The sequence below is a fragment of the Myotis brandtii genome, unplaced genomic scaffold, assembly GCF_000412655.1.
Source record: "Myotis brandtii unplaced genomic scaffold, ASM41265v1 scaffold29, whole genome shotgun sequence".
In the NCBI taxonomy this organism is placed as follows: Eukaryota; Metazoa; Chordata; class Mammalia; order Chiroptera; family Vespertilionidae; genus Myotis; species Myotis brandtii.
In genome coordinates, this window is record NW_005361075.1 from 73763 (window position 1) to 95867 (window position 22105).

General features: G+C 45.6%; 1 protein-coding gene across 1 annotated transcript in view; it reads right to left on the minus strand.

The window, feature by feature from the left end:
• Positions 1-5241: 5241 nt before the first annotated feature.
• Positions 5242-22105, minus strand: part of NCKAP1L (NCK-associated protein 1-like) — a 46809-nt gene continuing 29945 nt past the window's right edge. The window contains exons 23-31 of the mRNA XM_005869112.2: positions 19075-19172; positions 18851-18944; positions 18617-18699; positions 18232-18312; positions 14592-14685; positions 13141-13257; positions 12694-12803; positions 10047-10136; positions 5242-6631 (exon numbers count right to left, since the gene is read on the minus strand). Of these exons, the coding sequence (XP_005869174.1) occupies positions 6500-6631; positions 10047-10136; positions 12694-12803; positions 13141-13257; positions 14592-14685; positions 18232-18312; positions 18617-18699; positions 18851-18944; positions 19075-19172 (899 nt within the window). The 3' untranslated portion in view covers positions 5242-6499. The remainder of the gene's footprint in view (positions 6632-10046; positions 10137-12693; positions 12804-13140; positions 13258-14591; positions 14686-18231; positions 18313-18616; positions 18700-18850; positions 18945-19074; positions 19173-22105) is intronic.

Sequence of the window (22105 nt, forward strand, 5' to 3'; positions counted from 1 at the left end):
GGTGCAGGCCGGGGGAGTCACACCCGCCTATGCCTGGCAGAGATTTTTTATGCTGCTGTTGGACCAATCAGGTTTATCTGAGGTAGCTTGTGGCGGGTGATTGATGAGCGGGAAGTTGGTGCAGCTGCACCCTGGCCATCTTGAGGTCTCCAGTGGTTATTTATTGGCCATCAGCACAACAGGATGCTCTGGTGGGTCCCAGGATGGCAGCTATTGTCCAGCAGGATGTGGCTCGGCAGTTCTGGGTTGTTTTGTCCAACTCAGCTGGTGGGATCAGGAAAGACCCTATTTTCCCAGCCCCAGACCTTACAGGGGGGAAAGGGGTGTGGGGGGTGCGGGAAGATATTGGACAATAATCGTGCACCTATGGATGAGGACACTGAGTGGGGAGTGAGGGCGGAGGGTGGGGTAGGAACTGGGTGGAGGGGAGTTATGGTGGGAAAAAAGAGGAACCAATGTAATCTGAACAATAAAGATTTAATTTAAAAAAAAAAAGAATTGTTCCCCTTAATGACCACCTGCTTTGGCATTGGGGGAAATCCTATGGAAACAGAAGGTGGAGATGTATGCACTAACTAGTCCAGGATCCCAGGGTGTGAGTTTTAATTCCAAGAACTCTGGAGATTGGAAGGAGGGGTGATCAGGAGAAGATATTTACTCCATTCTAAATATCAGGTGGAGGCTCCCCACTTCCCAAGTAATGGAGTAGAAAAAAGAAAAGAAAAAAGAAACAGAAGTGAAGTGACAGTGTGAAGACTCCCAACATTCAAGAACTGCCTTTTAGGCAATTAGGTTAGGCCAGGCCTTCAGGTCTGGCAGGACTGAAAAGTATCAGCAGAACCAGCTCCCAAAAGTACAGAGACAGCAGGAGATGGCAGAGTCAGAGATGGAGAAAACTCTGAAAGAATACTGGGACTCCCCCCTCTGTCCATCTAGCTTCATCACACACACACCCTTCCCCTCCTTGCCAGGAACAGTGCCAGCCAAGACATAGCTGCATCTGAGATCTCAGTCAGACTCCTACACAATCCAATTCTCAAAATTTGAGAGTAATTGCCATCCTTATCAATTGAAAAAGAATGGGCTGGCGCCCTGGCCAGTGTGTTTCAGTAGTTACAGCATCGGCTGGCACATTGAAGGATCTCCGGTTCGATTCCTGGTCAAGGGCACGACCTGGGTTGCAGGTTCAATCCCCGGCCCCAGTTGGGGCGCATGGGGGAGGCAATCAATCCATGTGTCTCTCTCACATGTATGTTTCTCTCTCTCTTTCTCTCCCCCCCTTCCCACTCTCTCTAAAAATCAATGGAAGAAATACCCTCGGGTGAGGATTAACAAGAAAAGAAAATTAGGATTAGAACTAAAGAGAATCCCAAATTAAGCAGGTATTTTCACGTCAACACAGAGGTATATCCCACCCCTGCTCTCCCAGGTCCCCATCTTCTACCCCATTTTAAGAAAAGAAAAATTCACACACCCCCAAAAGTTATTTGTAGCCCTGCCAGCATGGCTCAGTGGTTGAGCATCGACCTATGAAGCTGGAGGTCACCGTTCGATTCCTGGTCAGGGCACATGCCTGGGTTGGGTGTTTGGGGGCTTGATCCCCAGTGTGTGGCATGCAGGAGGCAGCTGATCAGTGATTCTCTCTCATCATTGATGCCTCTATCTATCTCTCCCTCTCCCTTCCTCTCTGAAATCAATAAAAATATAATTATTTTAAAAGTCACTTGTAAAAGAGACTTTAGACTCCATCTAACCTCCTTCGTTTAACAAATGGGAAAACTAAGCCCAGAAAAATTATTCGGTCCCACAGAGAGTAAGCAACAAAGCCTGGGTCAAGTCTCCCAACCTTTTTCTAGTGCTTTTCCATTCTGTGGCTCTTTCTCTTTCTCTAGTCACCATTCCTGGTGTCTAACCTCAACCTCATTGTTCTTGCAATCCAATCCCATTTCTGTCTTACCCTCCCTCTAGACCAGCGGTTCTCAACCTGTGGGTCGCGACCCCTTTGGGGGTCGAACGACCCTTTCACAGGGGTCACCTAAGACCATCAGAAAACACATATATAATTACATATTGTTTTTGTGATTAATCACTATGCTTTAATTATGTTCAATTTGTAACAATGAAATTGGGGGTCAACACAACATGAGGAACTGTATTAAAGGGTCGCGGCATTAGGAAGCTTGAGAACCACTGCTCTAGACAAGATATATATATATGTTCCATTCATAGGCTTAAAAGTCCTGCTATTCTTCTCTCCCTGTCTTTTTCTCCTGTCCCCTGCCCCCACTTTTCCCAGGCTCCTCTGCCCAACCTCCTTCCTCTCCTTTTCCGCTTACAAACTGCTCCTACCCCTGCCCCTGCCCCTTGGAGACGGTGCCTCCTCGCTCCCCTAACCCACAATCCCTCCCAACAAGCTTTGAGTTTGATAGAGACCAAAAATGACATTTTGGCAGTGGTGACGGATGGATGTGATCTGCCTCCTACGGGAATGCTATTTCAAGGGGAGCCCTCACAATCCTCTCCTTCCAAAGTGACAAAAGAAAAGCCTGCTCCTCAATCTCTCCAGAGCTGCAAACTCAGCTCAAGTTAACTTCTCACTTCCTCAACCTGCAAGGTGGCCTGCTGCTCCAGCTGCCTGTGCAGGTGGGAGGGAGAGTGCTTGACAACTCCTTGAAGTGTGGGGGCTGCGGGGGGGATTCATCTTCATCTCCTTTGATGACAGGTACTTAGGAGGGGCAGGAGGCCCTGTGAGGAGGAGGACTGGAAGAACACTCTTCCCCCCAACCTCGTGAGTGCATCTCAACCATGTGCCAGCTTCTTCTCAAAGTGAAACTTTGTTGGAGAAGAACTGATACAGGCATGAGGACCTAAGGTTAAGGAAGTCTTGACTTGAGCTGGGATCTCCCTCTCCCGGGTACAGCTCAAACCGCAGCTGTTCTCTGCCTCCTGGGCAGCGTGCCAAAGATAAACCCCCTTGTCCAGGCCACAGACCCACTGCATTTAGAGGCTGCCCTCACCTGCCCAATGGACTGAACACCATCGTGTCTTTAATGCCCAAAGGAATGGGAGCTCCTCTGCAAGCATCTCACCAACAGGCCTGGTAGGAAGGATAATTCCCTCTCATTGCTGCAAACAAGTTAATGGGGATTGTAATGAAAACACTGCACTAATGAAAACGCTGAGGCTACAGCCTACTCTGCCTGCAAGACAAGCAATCAAGGTCAGAATTTCTCCCGGATACTCACGCCTCAGTTCCTTTTAGGCCTGAACAAAGCAAGCTGGGATCTGAGAGCAGAAAGCAGTTCACAGTTGATTGTGCCCTAGGCTGCAAAGGGTCAGAGACCATCCTGGTCTTTCTGGAAAGCAAACTGCCTCAAGTGCTGAGAGGTCCTGTTAGCTCTAGGCATTCATCTTTTGTTTCCAGAGGTTACGGCCATCTTGTCCTAACCTTCTCCTATGTTTGCTTGTTCTAGGGCAGGGGTGGGCAAACTTTTTGACTCGAGGGCCACAATGGGTTCTTAAACTGGACTGGAGGGCCAGAACAAAAGCATGGATGGAGTGTTTGTGTGAACTAATATAAATTCAAAGTAAACATCATTACATAAAAGGGTACGGTCTTTTTTTTTTTTTAGTTTTATTCATTTCAAATGGGCCGAATCCAGCCTGCGGGCCGTAGTTTGCCCACGGCTGTTCTAGGGTCTCTGGATGCTAACAACTAAGTCTTCCCAGAATAAGAGGCAGTCTGGACAGGGAGAAAAGGTCTAGGACTGAGTATCAGACTCAGCTCCCAGGTCTAGATGTACGGCTAACCATGACCTTCATTAAGTCACTTAACATCTCCGAATCTGTTTACCAGCCTGAAATAAGGAAGCCTCCCCTGGCTACCTTGCAGACATATCATAAGGATGCAAGAACACTTTGAAAAAGTATACGTGGTAGGGAAATGTATGTGTAATTATATGTTTATAAAGAGATATGATGACAAATGACATTTTTGAAAAGGGGAAAGATTTGTGTTGCCAAGGGTCCGGGAAGGGGAAGAGGCTGCAGGAGGGAAGTGGGTGTTGTTATAAAAGAGCAACATGAGGGATCCTTGTGGTGTTGGATCTGTTCTGTATCTTGATCGAGGTGGTGGATACACGAACCTACACGGGAGACAGCTGTACAGAACTAAATACATACACACAGAGAGAAATGGGTAAAGCTGGGGAGATCTGAATAAGCTCAGTGGATGGTGTCACTGCCAATATCCTGGTTATGATAGTATACTATCGTTTTTGGAAAATGTTACCATTGAGGGAAACTGGTAAAGATACACAGGATCTCTCTGCATTAGTTCATTGGATTAACTATTTCAATATAATTTTTTAAAATATATTTTTATTGATTTCAGAGAGGAAGGGAGAGGGAGAGAGAAACATCAATGATGAGAGAGAACAATTGATTGGCTGCCTCCTAAACGCGTGTGCCCCCCACCCCCACCCCGCCCACTGGGCGTGTGCCCTGACCGGGTAACTAACTGCGACCCCCTGGTACATAGGTTGATGCTCAACATTGAGCCACGCTGGCATGGCTCAATATAATTTTTAATTTAAAAAAATAAAAGATATTATGTCTACCCTCTATTCCTCTGCAGCAATTTGTGTTTGGTCCTCTGGGAGGCTCCTTTTAAGCAGTTCCACATGTAGATGAAAAGGGGGTCTCCATCTCCTCAAGATGGTGACCCCAGCAGAGACATGTGTGTAAGAGAGGTTGTTCAGATACTTTTGAGCCTTCTCTTCCCCATCAACTTTGCCCTCAGTCTCAGTAGGCCTGACCCTGAATCACTCCTACAGTGGTTCTCAACCTTCTGGCCCTTTAAATACAGTTCCTCATGTTGTGACCCAACCATAAAATTATTTTCATTGCTACTTCATAACTGTAATGTTGCTACTGTTATGGATCGTAATGTAAATATCTGATATGCAGGATGGTCTTAGGCGACCCCTGTGAAAGGGTCGTTCGACCGCCAAAGGGGTCGTGACTCACAGGTTGAGAACCGCTGCCTTAGAATATAATGTCCTTTCCGCTGCAAGGAAGGACAACTTGCTGAGGCAGGAAGCAGGATCCGCTGTTGCTTCTATCCTAAAGAGCAGGCAGTTGTTGCTAAGAAAAACTGGGGTACTGATTATGGGTGCCAAGTTTTAAAAGTATGGACTAAGCCTGGGTCTCGAGAAATAAAAATCAAACATGCATACAAAGTCCAAAAACAGCTATTAAATAGCTTTAATAAAAGCCAGATGGTTTTGCTGAAAATCAATAATTGCTTCCCTTTTATCGGGGAAGTCTGAACACGACCCTGATTAATCAACTAGTTAATTATTTGCCATTCCAACCACTCTACACCTGTGACATCTATGATCTGTTGCTCCAGCCTCCCTGGCAGAGGGTGCACAGAAGTGATGCAATGGAGGCCAGTGTTTCCTGCCATGGGGTTAACCAAATCTAGTTTAGTGCTATCTTGAACGCCCCAGGCTTTGTGACACTTGAAATTCTAATTAGTGCAGAAAAGGGCTAAGTTGAAACAGCTTGTACTCCCTCAAGTATACCCACTCTACGGGCTCTATAACCTAATGAGGTCTGTGAAATTTAAGATGTAGAAGAGAAATCCCTGCCTGGAGCAACAGCTGTACCCAAGACAACAAGGGGATTTGGGTTAAATCAGTCCCTCCAGATAGGAGGAAGAGTACTCCAAATGGTCCAGGAAGGAAACCACATGACTCTGATCCAATTTGTTGTCATGTGACCTAGAACTACCTAGACTGACCCTCTGCTCTGGGTTTTGGTGATGTCAGGAGGGGTGAAAATTAAGCAGATGGGAGAACTTACTTGTTACCCACAAAGTGTGTGGGGCAGGTGAAAAATTTGGGGGTAGTGAATATCTCTCATTGCCCGTGTAGGCAGGGGAGCTGGAGGCAGAGGAAGAAACCTATGACTCCTAAAAGTGACCCCACAAAGGAAAAGAGGGGTTCCTTTGCTATGACTTTGTAGTAGGAACAGGCTGAATATTTGCTGAACACGTTTGGGAAAGGAAGAGAGGAGATAATCGTCCTAATGAATGTGCAGGAGACAATAGCAGCTCCAGTGGGAGGATTATAAGCTCATTATGGTTTAATATGATGATTGATCATCTCCGTCCGCCCGCATTATCCTACAATAGTGATGAAGGTCGTCGGAGAGACCCATGCCAGTCAGAGCTCAAGCTCTACTCACCAGGAAACAGAAATATATTTGTACTCGTTTTTTCATTGTAAAAATTCACACTCTTGGCCCCATGCCCCTACTAACTGTCCTCCATTCCCCCAGCCCGCCCCACTTCTCGATGATTTCTCAGCCCTGGACTGTTCATCCATATGCCTGCTCATCTGCTCTGGCTCCAGACCCCACCATTTCCCCACCCCTTGAGAAAATGCCCACAGCTTCCAGTATGGCATGGGTGTAGGCAGGTCCAAAGGGCCCTTCAGTGGGCACTGGTCAACACTCGGTTCAGGTGGTAGGCTCGAGAAACCTCCCGATAGGCATTTCGAAGCAGGACATAAGGGAAACAGGACTCCAGCATGTCCAGGGTCAGAAAGGAGGACTCCTCCACCACCTGGAAGAGAAGGGGCCAAGAGATGAGAACCTCAGATAAGACATACCTCTGTGACACCTGTTCCTCTTCATTCAGTCCCCTGGGCCCTCTGAGGCCCTCCCAGTTACAGTGAACAGGGCTCCAAGTCACACTCCCTTGTCTCCCCCACTTGGTTCAGCTCTAGGAAAGTAATGTGGCCTCTTCACCTCCATTATAATGGCCCCTGTCCCCCTCCTCAAGGTTATATGAAGGGCTCCGAAACAGAAGGCAGGAAAGAAACGCTTCCCTTGTGGCAGAAAAACCCATTCTCTCCTGTTCTGGATACCAAAGCATATGTAGGTGGGCAGCACAGATGCAGGTAAGGATGAGTAAAAGTGATCATGACAAAGCTTGGCAGAGAAAGAAACAATGGCTGTTTCAGGCCAAGAAAGGGGGGCCTGGAATCCCCAACGGTCCTCTTGTGCTGGGCCTATGTCCTCCCTCCCTCAGTGCAGTGCTTGTGGAGCAGTAAGGATGCTGCATAAAGGAGCGGGCATGATTAATTAGTTTAATTAGAAGCTTATGTACTGTGGTAATAATCCCAGCAGCCCCCACAGCCAAGCAGAAAGATAGATCAAGATGCCTGGATAAGACAGGGTAGGAGGGCATATTAGCCAAGAGCTGTTCAACTTAGCCTTGGGCTGGAGGGTCCCTGCCTCTGAGAAAGGAACAGGATGTCTTTCCTCCAGTACTCTCCTCATCAAGAGGTTTGGGACTAAAAGACACACTCTGGAGAGAAGTGTCCCATATCCTCTGGCAATTCACACAGATGGGGCCTCCCCAATATGGCTGGTGTTTCAAGTCCTGAAAATTCACTCAGAAAAGAGAACCTACCATATCTACTCTAACATGCTTCTCTCTCTGAAGTCCTTTTCAGGCTTTAAAATGTGTAAGGTCCTGCTATCTCAAGCACATGCACACACAATACACACAACAGCCCCAGAAGAGCAGACGTTGCAGGCTGAGGGGAGGAAATCTGCCAGTAACACTGTGGCTCTGGTCTTAGGTTGGATAAAGGAAAGAATTTTTTGCTAGGCAAGACTTTGAAACCTTAAGCCAGACAGAGATCAGATCTCTATTCCAGGATACAACCCTCGGGTACAGGGAAATGAGTGACAGCTTCAAGAAGGATTCACTGGCCCAAGACTTCCTATTCTTTGCTCCATTAAGCACAGAAAATAACAGGGCTCCTGACTGGAAGAGATTCATAGTAGTGGAAACAGCCCTAGAATGAAGGCCAAGAAACTTGTAGTCCCAAATCTGCCTGTATATCTTGGGGGGGACCTTGAATGTCATCTTTCTCTCCCTGTCCTCGGTTTCCTCACCTATGAATTGTAAGGACTGGACTACTTGCCAGGATCTGGCCTCATTCTGACATCTAAGATTCCAGGATTCTATGACTGAGTCATCTCTTTCCCCTGTGAAACCCAGGAACATGTTGGCAATACTGGGGTGGGAACTGCCCAGGCTTGACAGCCAAGACAGAAAGACCCCGGGGGAGAGAAGTGCCTGACTAGGATTTGGGGCCACATGAGTAGCCTCTTATATCAGAATACAGCTCCTTCCCCTTCAGTAATTTCCAATTGCTCTGTGGAAACATTTGCATTTAAATTGCTTTGCAGCAGCTAGTCCCTCTGTCACTCTCTCCAATAAAAAGCGCCTGCTTAGGACCTAGCTCTCTGTTCCCGCCACTCTGCAGGCCTCACTGCAATGCCACAAGGGGCAGCCGCCTCCTCACACTTTGGGGCTGGTGGGGGAGGAGGGAGCAAAGCAGAAGGAAGAGGTCAGGCTGGGTGGCAATGCAGAATCACCTCCAATCCTACAGAGGTGAAAACTGCCTGAGAAAATGAAGAGACATGCTTAACCATCCAGAAACTAAAATGAACAGCAGAGAGAGGGAACTAACATTTCTTGAGCATCTATTATATACTAAGCACTTTCACATACAGTAGGGCCTTGACAGAGTTTAGTTCATTCCGTGACAGAGCTCGTAACTCAAATTATTCATATGTCAAATCAAAAAGTGAACAAGTGAGACACATGATGCTGGGCTGATGTTGTGGCGTTCACTGTGACGTTCGCTCCGCCAACTAGCGGTGGGGTAGCTGAAGCAGGCTCGTAACCCGAATTTTAGCTCGCAACTCAAAGCAAAAAATCGGCCGAGAGACCGCTCGTATCTCGAAAAACTCGTTAGTCGGGACACTCGTAAGTCAAGGCCCCATTGTATATTATTTCATGAATACTAATCACTCTAACATAAAAATTATTGTCCACTTTTATGGACAAAGAATCAGTCTCACAAAGGTTAATTAACTTGCTCCAAAAATTGTGCTCTCTCTAACACAATACTAGCATTTGCCCTCATTTGCCTCCTCTATCCTCTCACCCCTCACCATAACACCGCCGCACACATAGCCTCATGTCCATTCTTTTCTCCATCACAATCCTTAATCAGCCCAACCTAGGCCTTTGGTAGCAGAAGAAACTGAGATATAGATACCACTCAGTGCCCATATATTTAAAGGAAACCAGGGGCAGTCCCAGGTATGCCTGCTCCTAACATTTGTGGTCCTGGGCCAAGAGTCCAAATGGAAGGCCACATACCATATGACTAAATAAATCAAATAAACTACTAGTATACTAGTCAATATTTCAACCTCCAGGTGGGCATATCCTCTCCCCATAGGCCAGAGGAGGGCCTCTTACACACAGGGCCCAGGGCAGGAACCCCTCCTCCACAGCTAAGTGCAGTACTAACCTGGAGAATTGGACTTTTTGAGCAAAACAATGAGTAAGTGTGTTGAGGAGGGAAACAGAATCATGGGGAAAAGATTTTCAAAAAATTAACTGAGTCAGAGTTCCCAGAACTTTCTGCCAAAGCAGGGAAAAGCGCACAGCTTGTGAAGAAAGAAGAGATAGCAGGAGCTGCCTAATGCCTGGCTCCCCTGGCTCCCAGCCTTATAGCTTTTCATCTAAGAGCCCTTCCTCCTGAGAGCCCTCCTCCCCCTCCGCCAGTTCAGCTCAGTGCTATTCAGCACCCTCTTCATAATACTCTTAAGGACAAGAAATTAGGTGGTAGGAAGTGGTCAAGTAAAGCCAAATGTGCACTGGGAAAGTAATTATGGCGGAGGGACACAGCTGCCCCACCAGGTCAGACTCTAGAACATTGCAGAAAAAGGGCCAGGAAGGCCCAGTCCTGCAGAGAAGTCCTTGAAGACTCTACCTTGAGATTACAGGACAAGTCTAGAATGTTAATCAGAATATGAAACCTAGACCCAGAGGATCAGGCAGAATTAAATTCTTAGTTAATGCTTTTGAGTGATGACAATACCAGGAACCAAAAGACCCTCTAGCTCTCCTCTCTCTTTCACCAGAGCAACTTAAACCAGATACATACCAAGCGCATGAGCAGAGAAATGGATTCCCGATTTCTGGTTTTAATCTTGTCAGTCTCCTGGCCCAGCTGCAGGAGGCTGACGGAAGCCACCTGTAAGGGAAGAGTTTGTAAGGGAAGCAGTTTTTTATGGAGGTCAGAGTAGGACAGCCTCAGGCTACAGGAAGTTAAAAGATCAAGGAGAAAAGTTAAGAAGGGCTGGAATGTTCCTGGAATCTCAGGGGGAAAAGCGGCAAATTCCCTAGGTTTTAGAGATGCACGTGGCCTGTAAGCCAGCCAGTGTGGACAACAGGAGGGGGTTTGGGGGAGAGATGCAAGGGGGAGGGAAGAACCTAGAACAAAGGCAGGTAATGCTGTATGCCAGGAGATTCATCTCTTTTCCTAGGCAGCCTCCAGACACCACTGTCATCGGCTGTTTACAGCTGACTCCCCACCAGACTAGAGACAGAGCCTGGCCTCTGATTCAGACACAGTCCGCTTGTTATTCTCCTCCTGTCAACTCCCGAATATCTGTCCTCTCCATTCACCTCTGGATCCCCAGCAAGTCAAAGAGGTGGGGAGGGGGAGATAAACATGATTAATTGTATCCCAGACTCAGATTTCCTGCATTTAGCAAACAAAAAGGGTAAAAGGGAAATGTAGAGATCTGGTGTAAGTCCTCTTTATATCTAACTAGAGGCCCGGTGCACGAAATTCATGCACGGAGGGGTGTCCCTCAGCCCAGCCTGTGCCCTCTCTAATCTGGGACCACCGGGTCCTAACCACTTACCTACCTGCCTACCTGATCACCCCTAACCGCCTCTGCCTGCCAGCCTGATGCCCCTAACGGCTCCCCTGCTGGCCTAATCACCCCTAACTGCTCCCCTGCCAGCCTGATCACCCCCTAACTGAGCCTCAGGCCGCTTGCCATCGGCAGCTTGCCTGAGCCTTGGGCCAGTCCTGGGCAGCTGGGCAGCCGCCATCCCTGGCTTGCCTGAGCTCACAGCCGCCATCCCTGGCTTGCCTGAGCCTCGGGCTGGCCCTGGGCGGCTGGGCAGCCGCCATCCCCGGCTTCCCTGAGCCTCAGGCCATCCCTAGGCAGCGGCAGCCACCATCCATGGCTTGCCTGAGCCTCAGGCAGCCCATGTGGCTTTGTCTGGAAGGACGTCCGGATGGTCGTCTGGAATACGTCCGGTCTAATTAGCATACTACCCTTTTATTAGTATAGATATGCTCAGAGTCCATCTGTCAGACTGGCTGTTTCAGTTTAAATAGAGACTCACTCACTAAGCTTCCAAGTCCCCGACATGTACTTCTTAAGACAACAGTATGATTCCTGAGAGAATATGACCTACTGTGTTTCCTCCTGAAAAGAGGCAGACAAGGCCCTGGTTCTTAAATCAGGACCATGTCTTGTAAATGAATAAGCTCCATATTGCTAAGAATGCTCAAGGAGATGGTGGGTAATGGACCATGTATCAGAACTGTATGGATGTGATTCCTCCATGAAGGATTTAGAATGGAAAACTCCAGACCTTTTTTAATAATGGAAAGAGATTATACTTATTCCGTGTTTTTCCAGAGGCAAAGCTAAGATCAATGGTGATAGTTATAAAGAGTCTAACTTTGGCTAAAATTTGTTTTAAAACAATTTTTTTTTAACAAATTGGACATAGCCTAAGGTTGTAAGCACCAGACCCTAGTAATAATCTAGACCAGTGGTTCTCAAAGTGAGATCCCAGGATGAGCAGCACCAGCATAACCTGGGAACTTGTTGAAAATGCTAATTTTCCAGCCCTGCCTCTAATTCACTGATTCAGAAATTTTCTAGGTGGTTCTGATTTATGATAAAGTTTGAGAATTTGAAAAGGTTTGTCCTTTTGTCAGTATTAGAGTTGGAAAGGGCCTTATAAAACTCAGTGTCTCTCCAACTTTATTGTGCTTCAGATCTCCTGGAGATCTTATTAAAAACAGAGACCTGGCCTGGCTGGTGTGGCAGTGGGTGAGCATCGACCTATGAACCAGGAGGTCACAGTTCGATTCCTGGTCAGGGCATATGCCCAGTTACGGGCTCAATCCCCAGTAGGGAAGTGTGCAGGAGGCAGCCATCAATGATCTCTCTCTTCATTGATGTTTCTATCCCTTTCTCCCTCTCCCTTTCTTGCTGAAATCAATAAAAGAATATTTTTTATTAAAAAGAGAGAGAAAAATAAAAAATAAAAACAGAGATCTGGACTCACCCTAGGATATTCTAATTCAGTAGAACTGGTATAAGGGTTAGGAATCTGTATTTGAATAAGCTCCTCAGGATCCTAATGATAAGGTAGTGAATGGTGGATTTAGTTTAACTGCCTGCCCTATTTAATAAGTGAAAAGACTGAGGCCCCAAAAGTTTGGCTTTTCAGAGGTCATACAACTTCTTACTGGCAGATCCAGAACCCGAACTCAGATTTTTCTGACTCTTAGACCAATGCTCTTTGCAAGCATTTGGGCAGAGGCTGAAACACTAGCTGCTAGGGAACTTTCACAAAGTGGCCTCTATTTACTGAATGAATTAGATGGGAGGTTAGACTCCAAAGCCTGCTCAACAATAACCATCTATGGATTTAAGTCAAACCAATTCTCACCAGACTTTGCAACCTTCCATTCTTTATCACCTAGACCCACTCACCACCAGAAATTCCTTGAGGTGAGTTTCAATGTTCTTGTTGTAGAGTGTGAAGAGTGCAGCAGACACCTGGATGATGGCTTTGGTCAAGCAGTGAATATTGTTGTTGTAACCTAGGTTATTATTGATAGAGGGAGAGAGAAACAGAAGCAATTAACAAAGTGAGTCACCCCCGGCTGACCAACTGAGACGTTTTCATTTTTTCAGTCTGGGCCACCCCTATTTAACACCTATAGGAGGCATCTGGAGATTAGGAGAAGGATATTCCTATGAAATTTCACTGGAATTGACTTTTATGGATAGTCCATTCTCAAGTGCTTTTTGAAATAGAACTTTACACCTGGGCCAGAAGTCTGTATTTTCCAGATAGATACCTATCTCCATCTCATCTCCCTGCCCCAGGACAGTAACTTAAACAGCACTGGTTCCTCAACCCTACTCCTTACTTACCATCCTTCTCGATGCTATAGAACGAAGAAGGGTCTGTGGCAAGGAGTGGGAGGGAAACTGCAAGAAAGATCAAGAGCAGGCAGGCCACCTTATATTCTTCTTCAAGGGATGAAGTATCTGGTAAGAAGGAAAAGAGTAGAAGTAAGGTCGGCCATCAGGATTCCTGATTCCTCTACAGGGGTTCTGCTTCACAGAGTTACTGAGGATCACATAAGAAATATCTATGAACATCTATATATATAAAAGCCTAAGCGACCATTCAACCGTTCGACTGTTTGACTGGTAGCTATGATGTGCACTGACTACCAGGGGGCAGACGCTCAACACACAAGCATGGAAACATGAAACAGACTGATGAATCTCAGAGGGAAGGGGGGTGGGGAAAGGGTGGGGAGGGATTAACCAAAGATCTTATATGCATACTAGAGGCCCAGTGCCTGTGGGGATAGGGCCAAAACTAGCAGTCCGACATCCTCCGAGGGGTCCCAGATTGCAAGAGGGTGCAGGCCAGGCCAAGGGACCCCACTGGTGCACAAATCTGTGTACCGGGCCTCTAGTACTTTATAACAGTGCACAAATTCATGCACTGGGCCTCTAGTACTTTATAAAAGTGGTCACCAACCTTTCGGACCTCACGGACCACCAGTGGTCCACAGACCACCGGCTGGTGACCACTGCTTTATAAAGCACTATTGGCAGGTCATTTATTGCTGAAGGGGACAGGATTAGCCTCCACTTATAATGAGGGGCCTAAGTCCTTGGAGGCTTCCTCTGGTGACTGAACAAAGCTCTTAGAAAAAGGCTCTGCTGACAAGCAGTCTGGGGACACTCTGTCACCTGCGATGAGGTCGAGAGGCAGGAAGGAAAGGCAAGAGTCTCATCAAAACCAGGAGAGAAGAAGGAGGACCAATCTAGAAATTATAAAAGGGCTTAAAACCAGTCCCTTGGTCCTGAGTGTGTATAAGTATGAATGTGCTAATCACAGGAAATGTGTAATGGAAAATATGAGAGACAAGTGGGAGACCTGGGGAAGAAGTGAGCAGTGTCATGGTGATTATATGGGAGGGAAGAGCACAAGATCACTCTGGGGAACTAGATGCTATACCACACAACTCAGCATGAAATTATGTACTACTGTGTACTGTTCTCTCATTTCATTTGCATTCTTCTTATTTCCCCAACCAGATTATAAATTCCTTTGAGCACTTGCTAAGCATCAAACAGACTCTCAATACTTTTTAGCTGATTGACAAGTCAACTGATTGGATTCTAACTAGAAATCCAAATTGCCTGTGTAAATATTTTGTGGGGATTAGGGACCACACTTTAAGTCTTTTCTTAGTTACAAGTTTATATTCTCTGAATTCACAATCCCAAACAAAAGGCTGCTTTGACATTGGCATTTTCCCACCCCAAAATATGGCCCAAGCCTTCCTTTTCCCCAATTTTACCAGCTTTCAGATTAGCAATGGCAGTCACCAGAGCTGGGTCGATGTCACAGCCCACTCCTGCAGCAGACGCCAGCTCAAAGATACTGAGGGTCACCTGGTAGAGAAGAAAACAACATTCTGGAGACAATTCCCAGGAGAGTAGTGCTTGGCAAAAGCTACAGAAAGTCAGGATTCCTAGATGACAGGTTTTAAACTTTTGGTGTACTATCACCTTTTCTAGGTACTCCTTCATAGCTCTAACTTATGGGGGGAAACACAAATGTTTTAGCTTGTCATTCACATATGCCATAGTACAAATTTACTGTCTTGACCTTGTGGACAAAAAGGAGCCACATGCTAACCTGACTACTCAAGAGACAGGCTACATGGTGGCCTTGCAAATTCAGAGACCTAAAGTACTAGTCAACACAAAGGATGGTCTGGAAATTGAAACTTTTTTAGCCCAGCCAGCATGTCTCAGTGGTTGAGCGTTGACCTATGAGGTCACAGTTCGATTTCCAGTCAGGGTACATGCCTGGCTTTTGGGCTTGATCCCTAGTGTAGGCCATGCAGGAGGCAGCCAATTAATGGTTCTCTCTCATCATTGATGTTTCTATCTCTCTCTCCTTCTTCCTTCCTCTCTGAAATCAATTTTAAAAATTTTTTTAAATTTTAAAACTTTTTTTAACTAAAAGCAGTTTATAGTGAGTAGTCATGTCCTAGGCAGGTATCTTCCCTGACAAAGGTCAATTTACCTTAACTGAGCCTGTCTATTGTTTTTTGCATCTACAATAACATGTCATTTTAGAATGTCAAAGTAATTTTCCTTTTTCTGAACCCCTCAAAGCAGAGGCACTGCTCTGTGGAGACCACAGATCCCTTCATTGTTATTGAGTTAATTGTTTACAGTTAACTATCCTGCACCTACCTAAGTAAAAGAAGCTTGTGTCTATCATTTTACTTTTTTAAAAAATATATTTTATTGATTTTTTTACAGAGAGGAAGGGAGAGAGATAGTTAGAAACATCAATGAGAGAGAAACATCGATTCAGCTGCCTCCTGCACACTCCCCACTGGGGATGTGCCTGAAACCAAGGTACATGCCCTTGACTGGAATCGAACCTGGGACCCTTCAGTCCGCAGGCCAACGCTCTATCCACTGAGCCAAACCGGTTAGGGCTCATTTTACTTTTTATCCAATCCCAGAGGTCTCTCCACTTTGCTTTCTCCCACCTCCATAATCTATCACCAATGGACTTCATGTAACCCACTTACGTCTTCTCTTTTGATTGTAATATATAAAACAAGGTGCAAAACTGCCATTTTCTGGAGCATCATCTCAATCCGTTGAGAGTCTGCTTCCTGGCATTTGTCAACAGGTTGGCTCAAAGAAGCTCACAAAAATTCTTTACAGGTTTGAATGTTTCTTATGTTGACAACCTTATTTCCCCAAACACTTCCTACAGTCAATATAGCAAGGGTAATTTATTCACTCTCCAAACTACAATTTACTTCCTTACTTCCATACTTTGGTTCATATGCTTCCCTCTTCCACAGCGTCCTTTCCTCTCCTCTACTTATATCTAGGTGACACCCATTCCTTGAGGCTTAACTCAAATCTCATATTCGCTGTGAAGGTCTCCCTGATTACTTCAGCCCAAACGCATGTCTCCCTCCTTAAATTGTTACCAGTGACTTAGCCCTGGTCATACACAGCACCTGGTAATTTCAGTTGTCTTTTCAGATAGGAGGTGAAACATGACTTATCTCACCAACTAGATTATAATTCTTTTTTAAACTTTATGGCATGGAGAAGAGAGAAAAAAAGGCTTTGGAGTAAGAAGATCTGGTTCAAATTCTAAACTTACTAAATGTGTGATCTTAGCTAAAAGTTACTTAACCTCTCTGAGCCTTAGTTTTCTCATCTGTAAGACTGGGGTAATAGTACTCACCTCAGAATTCTTGTGAAGAATAAATTAGACCACACATGTAAAGTCTCTATCTACCCTAGGGACTGATGGAGTCACAAATAAACTAATAAAAATTATTCCTTTCCCTTCTTCCTTTATCTCAAAGTGAGGAACATTTCTTTTTATCCTCTCTAGTTTTTAACACAATGCTAAGCACACAGAATGCACTCAATTAATATTTATTGATTGATACCCGAATCCCTCAATGTATTTAGAATCAAGTTCCCAGGATCTAGTCCCAAACCCCCACTCCCACACCAAGTACTTATACCCCTCTTGACATTGAAAAAAAAAAACCCTTTAAAATGTTCTGAGAGAACAAGGATAATTGTAGACAACCAAGTAGAGTATCGTATGCAAAGAACCCCACAAACAACAATATACACACACTTTGCTTATGGTACTCGACACAGAAGGCAAACCTTAGCTACATTCTGCTTTGTCCTTTATTTAAATTCCCTACTAACTAGATGACCCTGCTTATGACAACCATGGCCTGAGATCAGGGACCTGATCCATGATGTGTGGTTTTCTGGATGAAGAAAGGGATGATTGAAGGGGTCTTATTTTCTCTACTTCTAATCTTTTTACCCCCTGAGGCAGTAGCAGAATCTCTGATAGACAGGTCCTCCCCCTCTCCACCTCTACCTGCTTATTTTCACAAGCAGGTAGAGCCTAAAGCTCAGGGCTTCCTGGGAGATATCACCTAGACAAGCTCCTGACAGGCTAGAGCATTTGGCCCCAACATCAGCAGCTGCCAGAAATCCAGGCTCACCATAAAATCAAAGACTGGTCAAAACACGCAGCCATCCAGTGAAACGTCGCCCTCTAACGGCCCCCATGACCATTTGACCCTTACCTGATTTTACACAGACAGAGAGGGGTATTTCCCAACTATTTTGATCTAGAGGTAAGGATGTTTTTCTTAACATCTAACTTTAATTCTTCCTGTTGACCAATTTCCTCTTAGCACAGATCTCCCTCCCTTAAAGGAATCAACAAGAGAATAGCCTGCCCTATGCGTTTTGAAGGCCCTTGTTCCCAACCTTCAGCTGTATTTCCTGCATAATATACTTGTTTGTTCCAGGTGATTCAGAAGACAAGATAATGCACGGAGGGGAGGAGAGTGGGGAGGAATGTTTAACTTGGGGTGTCTCCTAAGCCCCTCTTTCTTTCTCCATTTCTGTAGTGCAGAATGGGGCCTGAGGCAAGTGACACAGATAGAGGAACCAGAAAGTTTCGAAACTAGCAGGAAGAATAGGCCAGAAAAAGAAAGGAAACTCTGACAGCAGGCAGGGTGGGTGGAAATGAAAGGAACAAATCTTTTTATAAGAAGTACCTAAGCTCCTGACTAAAGAGAGAACTTGTGTGCACATCTTAAATGAAAACCTACAGGTATTGTCTTAGAGCATACCCCTCTCCCTCCTGTAATGTCTCCCCAGCCTCAACAGGCTCCCACTTCTCTCCATCCCCACATGCCTCCCCAGCTCTGCCCTCTCTCTCCAAGAATATTTGTCTGACCAATGCCCCTCTCTCTATTCATAAAATCTCCCCCAGTGTTTTCCTATTCAAATCCTGGCTCATCTCTCTACAGTATTTCCTCAGAGCCCTCTCTCCCTTATAAGATCCTAGCTACATCCTTTTTCAATAACATATCTCCCCACTGGAGTCCACTTTGTACTCCACTCTACCTTGATGTCTGTGTCTGGAGTGACGAACTCTTTCAGGCACTCGATGGGACCCATAAGGAACGGGCAGTGGGAGGAGAAAACCTGGAGGAAAGAGAACATAGAGGAATTAACAGACAGTGTCCAGTGCCTTCAAAAACAGGTAAAAACAAACAAAAGGGGGGGGATGTCTCAGCTTAAATAAGAACATCAGCTTAAACAAACTCCCCACCCTCCCCTCATGCCTCTATGTTTCCTCAGCTCATCTATCCCCAGAGATCTTCCAGGGCCTCTACCAAAGTAAGCTCCTTTCTCCTCAATGCTCACCAACCCTTTCCACAACTTCTCATACAAGGCCTCCCCACGGAGTGTCTGGGATTCTGTGGCAGCCCTCACTCCCCCAACACACCTCCCGAAGTCCCTCTTGGGCCATGGCCCGAAAACTGAGGATAACTCCAATGATGGTCATGCGCTTCAGCACATTATCAGCCCCTGAGGGGAAAGAAGAGTGTTAGAGAAGAGAACACAGAAGAATAGTGATGGTTTTGCTTCTTCAGACCAAGCTAGCCCCAGATCCCCCAAAACCCCTGTCATCCACAATGCTTTTCCCACAATTCCTTTTCCCTTTAGGGGAGGTGCTCACCGGTCAGCTGGGGCAGCAGAGAAGCCATCAAGTCCGCCTTGCTAAAGTTAGATCTGATCTGAACAAGTACATCCATGTTTTCCACCACTAGCTTCTGCAGTGGGGACACAGAAACATTAAGCAGGAAAAGACAAGAGCCATGGTCCATTTTCCCCCCGGTCTCCTACTCCTGACCCTCTTCCTCTGTGGCTAAACTTTTCACCCGGGGTGTGCTTCCACAGTACCTTCAGCTCCACAATCTGAGAGGTCACATGCCACATCAGGTTTTCACTCAGGAACTTCATGCCATAGGGGCCTAAGAGTTCAGCCAAGGCCCGCATCTCTGGAAAAGAGTTTCAGAGGTCCCAGGTGAGGCTCTGAGGGCCCTGGAGCATTTGCATAACAGCTATAGGGCAATTTGAACATTTACAATGTTTTCAGCAAGGAAAGGAAGTAGGAAGTTGAGGAGCAAAAGTGACCTGATATCCTGCATTAAAGTGACAGATCTGGCCTGCCTGTGGGACAATTTACCCTCTTCCCATTGGTACTCACACCAAGACTTACCACAAATGATAACTATTTACTTTACATTCTTATAAGAATCTATACTTTCTCAAGTCCCTTTATGTGGTACCTGGATTTCACTCTTGCTGGACTAGTTGTTGTAGCTTTACTAGATGTAAGACCTTAAACAGGTCATTGACCCTCTCTGAGCTTCAGTTTACTTTCTGTACAATGAAGAAATTAATATCTGCCCTAATAATAATAAAGTTGATATTAGAACAAATAAGATAAATTTTATAATAAGAAACAGTATAAAAACCTTAGAACACGATAAAGATATATAGAAATAAGGGCTTTTCTGATCATTATTAGCAGCTCTCTGAGGTAAGTATTTAACAAACAAGGTGGGGTTAAGTGGTTGTCCAAGGTCACTTAACCAAGTCAAGAGCTGGTACTAGAAACTTGGCACATTGCCTTATTGCCCCTTCCTGTGTCCCAGCAGATACCACAACTAGTTCCTTATCTAAGGTTTGGCTTTTTCTATGTTCCTCCCTCTACTTCCCTTATTTAACACCTCACTGTCCAAGTTTTCCTCTTCGTAAGCTACCTTTTCCTTTTTCATAATCAACACATATCCCGAGTTCCAACTGTTTTTCCCTCAAAATCTATCTTTCCTCTAGTCTGCCCCAATGCTTTATCCCTCCCTACCCAGCCTGCTTTGGCTCTTTGTTAATCAAAGAAAGCTACCTGGGAAATCCCATGTTAGAAACACCAATGACAAATTCAGATAGGGAGGAGCTCTAGTTGTGATAGCCTTTGGGTGTGGACTATCCCAGCAAAGAAAACTATAAAAGACCAGAAGTAACAAGAGACCAGTAGAAAAAAAGTGAGTTTAACATAGTTAATACAATTTCAGAAGAAAAAGAAAATCAAGGCTCCACACCCCAGTCTTGAAAGCAGGACCGGTTGACCTCCTGACTGAGGTCAATGATTGAGGACATGGAACTGGTCACAGCAGCTGACACAGAGCCTTGTCCAGAGCAAATACATTTCTAGAGTCACATATTTACAGTAGGAAGATTAAGTTGAGAACTAGAAAAGGATTTCCTAACCAGTCAACTTAGATAATGCTAAAATGGTTGACAAAAGGGAAAGGAGCTGAATTGTCTTCTCTGGAGCAGATGGAGACAGATTGGATCTGCCAAACCTCCTTACTCTAGTCTCTTCTACTTCAGGCTAGTAACCCTAGGGCATCCTCCTCTTTCCATCTATCTATTTTTGGAGTAGCATTGTCCCATTACCATGGTAACTCAGGGAAATTGGGGTGGGGGTGGCAGATTGGGGAATCAGCATTATCTCCTGCTGCTTGTCAGTTGTCAGCAAGACCTAAAGCTGATTTTAGATGCTGCCTACAGTTTGTGGGTGGAGTTGATGAGAAGGGGACACCTGAAGCCTCCAGCAGATGAAGATATGGATGGAGTCAGAATGAGCATAGGAAGAAGGCAGAGCTGGAAAAACAGAACTGCTGCTCTGACTCTGATAACATCCCTAAGGAAGGGGAAGAATGGAAAGGGCAGGTCACTGAAACATCTCCTACCTATACCAGATACCATGCAGGAGCTGTGATTTTTATGGAGGTGAGAGGAAGGAGAAGAGTTCATCAATCAGTCAGTCAGTAAAACAAATCTATGAAAAAGGATCCGTATGGCTCAAAGCCCTCTTTAAAAAGAGAATGACTTCCCAACTCATTCACTACACACTCATTACTTGGCTCCCCTTGAGACACAAAAGCACTTCTATACACTGGGAAGCAGCACTATATAGTGATTAAGCACCCAGGTTCTGAAATCTGACTGCCTTGAGTTGAAATTCCAGTTCTACCATTTATGAATGTATGACTTGTGGCAAGCTCCTTAACCTCTCTGTGTCTCAGTGTCCTCATCTGTAAAACGGGGGTGATAAGAATATCTACCCGAAGGCTCTTGTGAGAATTATATGAGTTTATACACAAGAACACTGACAACTTAGCCCACAATAAATGCCACCCATTATTTCATCATCATTATTAAACATCAATAATCTAAGCACTCATTAAGACTCTAAAATTTATCCCTAAGAAAGAAGATACCTTAACATCAAATTCCAAGCATACCCTAGCTCAGTGGTCGGCAAACTGCGGCTCGCGAGCCACATGCGGCTCTTTGGCCCCTTGAGTGTGGCTCTTCTTTCCCCTCAATACAGTATCTCTGCGCATGGGCCACGAAGTTTCAATAGCACTGTACATGCGCGCCCGCACGCGGTATTTTGTGGAAGAGCCACACTCAAGGGGCCAAAGAGCCGCATGTGGCTCGCGAGCCGCAGTTTGCCGACCACTGCCCTAGCTGGTTTGGCTCAGTGGATAGAGTGTCAGCCAGCGGACTGAAGGGTCCCTGATTCAATTCTGGTCAAGGGCACATGCTTGGGTTGTGAGCTCGAACCTCAATAGGGGGCTTGCAGGAGGCAGCCGATAAATGATCCTCTCTTATCATTGATGTTTCTCTCTCTCTCTCTCTTTCTCTCTCTCTCCCTTCCTCTCTGAAATCAATAAAAATATATTAATAATAATTCCAAGCGAAAAGATTCTCAAGAAGGGAAACCAAGATGGCAGCATAGGTTAACGCCGGAGTTTGCTGCCTCGAACAACCACTTCAAAAATACAACTAAAAGACGGAACGGACATCATCCAGAACCACAGGAAGGCTGGCTGAGTGGAAGTTCTACAACTAGGAGGAA